The sequence below is a fragment of the Ziziphus jujuba genome, chromosome 8 (genome assembly GCF_031755915.1).
Source record: "Ziziphus jujuba cultivar Dongzao chromosome 8, ASM3175591v1".
Lineage (NCBI taxonomy): Eukaryota > Viridiplantae > Streptophyta > Magnoliopsida > Rosales > Rhamnaceae > Ziziphus > Ziziphus jujuba.
This window is the reverse complement of record NC_083386.1, coordinates 11,929,396-11,934,364: the sequence shown is the minus strand read 5'-3', so window position 1 is coordinate 11,934,364 and position 4,969 is coordinate 11,929,396. Positions and strand designations below refer to the sequence as shown.

Below are 4,969 nucleotides of genomic sequence, written 5' to 3'. Positions count from 1 at the left end.
TCTAAAAAAATTGACACTTCTTTTTATTTTTTTTGACAACAAACATTGCAACTGCAATGTGGGAAAATCACCATTGCAATTATTAGGACTAAAGAATATTGTTTTTAATTTTTTAATAAAATTACAATAACACATGCATATGTATTTTTCAGAAATTAAGAGAAATACAGTAGATTTCAATTTTATTGGAATGTAACCTATTGCATACCCATATCCTTTGAGTTTTTCCGTAGTAAAAGGCCACGTTATTTTCCAGCCTGTAGGGACCCATACAATGTCCAATAAAAGAACACTAGCTGGTCCTTTCAATGGAACTGGATTATCACTTTGAAAATCACTTCACATGTGAAAGTGCAATAATTCACCGATAACAAAACAAAACGCAACGAAACGAAGCCATCTTTTTTCTTTGCTTACGTATGCACTAACGCAATATCCAAAACTGTCATTAATTCCTCAAAAGTCGAGATCGATAAATAGTGGTTGTGCCGCAGGGACAGTTTCTCGGAGACCACAATTATTATATTTTAAATATCAGAAAATAAGTGAAAACTTTACATCTTACAAGATTTTTAGAACCTAGAAAATCTTTTGAATCCTCTTATACATAAATATATATATATACATATGTACAAGCTTCTCATCAATGGCCACCGATGATGGTCATCATCAGCAACAGGAAGTTCAGAACCATGGCCTGGAAGAAACTAATTCAATCATCGTCATCATGGTTCCATTTCCGCTTCATAGCCATATGAACCAGGTTCTGCAACTCTCTGTTCTAATTTCATCCTACAATATACCTGTTCATTATGCTGGTTCTTCCGTTCACAATTTCCAGGTAAGAACTCGAGCTGAACATCACGGTTCGTGTCGTCCTCTTGATGATGATCACTTTTCAAGAATTCAATTCCATGATTTCGCAATGCCTTTTTTCGATCCCAACTCATCAAACTCCTCTGGATTTTCACTGATCCATGTCATCCAGAACCTTCGTCAACCAGTTGGTCTTCTTCTTCATGAGCTCTCAAAAAAAAGCCAAAAGAATTGTCATCATCCATGACAATTTAGCATCGTCTGTGGTTCAAGATTCGACTTCTATACCAAATGCTGAATCCTATATTTTCGAACCAACCACTGCTTTCAGTATTCTATCTCGAATCATTTTCATGGAATCCGGAAAATTTCTTCTAATTCCAAAAGAATTAGGTGCTGATGATAAAAAATTCAATGATCCAATTGAAATCCCATGTCTTGAAGGAAATTTTAGCAAAGAAATTTCCGAATTCATCAATTACCAACGACAGTTTGTTCAATCTTCAGTGGGTTTTCTCAACAACACGTGCAGATTGATAGACGGTATTTTCCTTGATCTTCTTGCGGAGAAACGGAATAGAATGATTTGGGCAATTGGGCCTTTACACCAGATAATACATTCCAAGAACACAGAGTACTATAATTCCAATAATAATGGCAAACACAAATGCTTGTTGGAATGGCTAGACAAGCAAGAGCCAAACTCTGTTTTGTACATCTCTTTCGGAACAACAACTTCCATAGGGGACCATGATGAACAACTTCAAGAACTTGCTATCGGGTTGGAGCTGAGCGAGACAAAGTTCATTTGGGTATTTAGAGATGCAGATCATAAAAAGGATAATGGTAAAAGAGTTGAACTTCCAGAAGGGTTCGAGGAGAGAATGAGAGCGAAAGGGATTGGAATGGTGGTGAGAGATTGGGCTCCACAGCTTGAAATCCTGGAGCACAAATCGACAGGTGGGTTTTTGAGTCACTGTGGGTGGAACTCTTGCTTGGAGAGCATCAGCTATGGAGTTCCTATAGCAACATGGCCAATGCACACAGACCAACCCACCAATGCTCTGCTCATAACTAAGGTACTCAAAGTTGGACTGAATGTCAAGGAATGGGAACGAAGACATGAGCTTGTGAGTTCGTCAACGATTAATAAAGCTTTGAGAAGGTTAATGGGTCCAGATGAAGGTGCTGAGATGAGGAAAAGAGCTCAAGACTTGGGTGCCAAAGTTCGAAATGCTACTGCTGATGGAGGAGTTTCTCGCTTGGAATGCGACTCTTTCATTGCTCATATCACTCGGCAGACTTAAATTGTTATACCCCGATGATTGGACTTGATTATACGTAATATATATGGGGTATTTCACCTCTCGATTACATGTAATCAAGCCTCAATCCATCAATATAAACTGTCCTAGCCTCATCCAATAAAATAAAATTATACATATATAATAGTTTTGCTATTCTTCTGGGTATCGAGGCTTATATTTTGATGTGTCACCTTCTAATTACAAATGTAATTCATAAACATATTGCGGGTATTATCTTATCATTAAATTCCATATAATAGAATACCAAACCCCACCATATTGTGTGTGAATATTTATGGTAACTAACTCTATATATATATATATATATATATGAAATTAATAATTTTAATTTTAATATTCAAGCATAGCTTTGTTTCTGTTGTTGTTTAGCTGCTTCTGCAGCTTCTTTTCTTGATGAATAATAAAAATCATATATACTTCTAAATACCATATTGGGTAAAGCCACAAAAAAAGAAAAAAAGGGGAGATGTTGACACCTATTCTGCCCTATTTGAAGAACTTATATGTTTAAATTTCAAGCATAAAATTTCATATCTAAAGCTTTTTTTGCTATTGCTAGACACCGTTTTTCTTGAAGATAACTTTACATTTTTTTTTCTGCTAGCGTTGAGCCATATGATGCACATGAGAAATGTAATCGTACTAAATGATTTTGATAATCATATATGAAAATTAATTCATTATAATTAAATTAGATATTAAAATATTATACAAAACAACTACACATAAAGTTTTTAATTGAAATATATGTATATTTAAAAATAAATTCTGAATTTTTTTACCTGATATATTTAGAATATGATTATTACTTATGGATAACTATTAATCTAATATACAAATTTAAGCATGAAATACACAAAAAAAATATATATATATATATATATATATATATATAAATATATATATAAATATATATATATATATATATTCTTTGAAAAAATATACATTAAAACTTGTACAATGATATATACAAATAATATTATCATTTAACATTTAAAACAGTTATAGATAAAGTGTACTCTAGATCCTGAAACACAATATCAATGAGTTTGCTTATTTTTCTGCTTATTTTTCCAAGAAAATTTTTGATACTTAGAATTGTTTTTTACAACAACCTTTCTAATTATATCTTCAACAAAATTGAAAAAAAAAAAATTTGTCAATAATAGGAGCATAAATCATTGCATAATCAATTTTTTACTTACTAACAATTACATTTTATCAAGTTTAATTGCATTCAAAATATTAATAAACAATTTGAAGATAAATTTTTGTGCTAGAAAACTTTCATCCATAATATCTAAAACATTAGTTTTTCCTCGTAACATCAATACCTATATCAACATTTTTTTTAAAACATTAGACGCGTATAAATATTCTACTGACCAAATTATCTCTACGTGTAGAAATTACCTCATGGAATATTTCCGTTCAATTCCATAAAAAAATATGTTAGTTTCTCTCCTGGACATTACCCAAAAGAGCAGGAATGAGGAAAATAAGAAAGAAGCTCTGTAAAATAGATAAGAGAATGTTTGACACAGGTATTTTCGGTATTTCGAATACTGTACTGCTCTCACGATCATAATTTTTTTTTTTTTTTGGGGCTACGAATCATAAACTATTTTATATTGTTTATTAACAAAAGAGGATAAGAACACACAAAAGCTGTATGGTAAATATCTCCTAGGCTCCTTCCTGGAAGGTTCGTTATTTTAATTGAGAAATGGGCTTGCTATTTGTTTAATACTTGGCTTGTTTGAGTCCAGAGATTGTTTTGTGTTGGGCTCCATCGATCATGCTGTGTTAACAAGCTCCATTTGCTTTTTTGAGGTAAAAGAAAAAAAGAGAAAAAGAAAAGAATATATCTAAGCGTAAAATGACATACATATATATATATATATATATATATGTAATAATGATCATTAATGATAATTTTTAAAACCTTAGTTTAAGGTATGGTAATGGATCTATTCTCCAATTAATCAATATATATATATATAAAAGAGAGGGATAAATAAAAAAAAAAAAAAAATATATATATATATATAGAGAGAGAGAGAGAGAGAGATAATACAGGTGGATTAATTTATTTTCCACCATAAACTCTCCAATTAATCAATATATATATATATATATATAGCGAGAGAGAGAAATCAAAATATATATATGAAGGGAGATACAATACAGGTGGATTAATTCATTTTCCACCATATATCAAAATGCTTATTCATCCCAAAAAAAAAAAAAGAAAAAAGAAAATTGCTTATGGTGTATGTAACTTGTTCATCAAGGATTTTAGGTTAGCTTTTCATGTTGTCTTCGACTTAATTATTCTTTCATTTTAGGTAAAAGAAAAAGCAAATAAGTGAATAAGAATCGTGCAAATAAATAACAATAATTAAGCTCAACATACAGGACTAGCTTGCATAAGCTGCTCTAATTAAGCAACACATATTATTTCTAATTTGTTGTCTACAAGTATCTACATATATGTATATATATATATATATATTAGTGAAAGTTACATGTATGATTAATTAACATTTTATTAATTTGTTATATGTATTTTTTTCTTAAGCATGGTTTCTAATTCTTTCTTTGAATGTGTTATGTTTGTTATTAATTGTACTCTAATACCTTGTACTTTAATCAAAGTGTATATTGGATTTTTGAATTTTAAAATGTTGCACATTAGATTTCAACTTGATTAAAATTTAAATATTGAAAAAATTAATTAGTTTTTTTCAATTTACAAATAAAATAAGTAAAAAAAAAAAAGAAATTCAATTTATTGATTACTGAAAAAATTAGTCAATATTTTA

At 30.2% G+C, this 4,969-nt stretch overlaps 1 protein-coding gene across 1 annotated transcript; it reads left to right on the top strand.

Annotated features, from left to right (window-relative positions):
* The first annotated feature begins 511 nt into the window (after positions 1-511).
* Positions 512-2,485, top strand: LOC107413438 (zeatin O-xylosyltransferase-like). Its single transcript, XM_016021388.4, has 2 exons — positions 512-2,130; positions 2,171-2,485. The coding sequence occupies exon 1, from the start codon at positions 978-980 to the stop codon at positions 2,121-2,123; it is 1,146 nt and encodes a 381-aa protein (XP_015876874.3). The 5' UTR covers positions 512-977; the 3' UTR covers positions 2,124-2,130; positions 2,171-2,485.
* Positions 2,486-4,969: the final 2,484 nt, after the last annotated feature.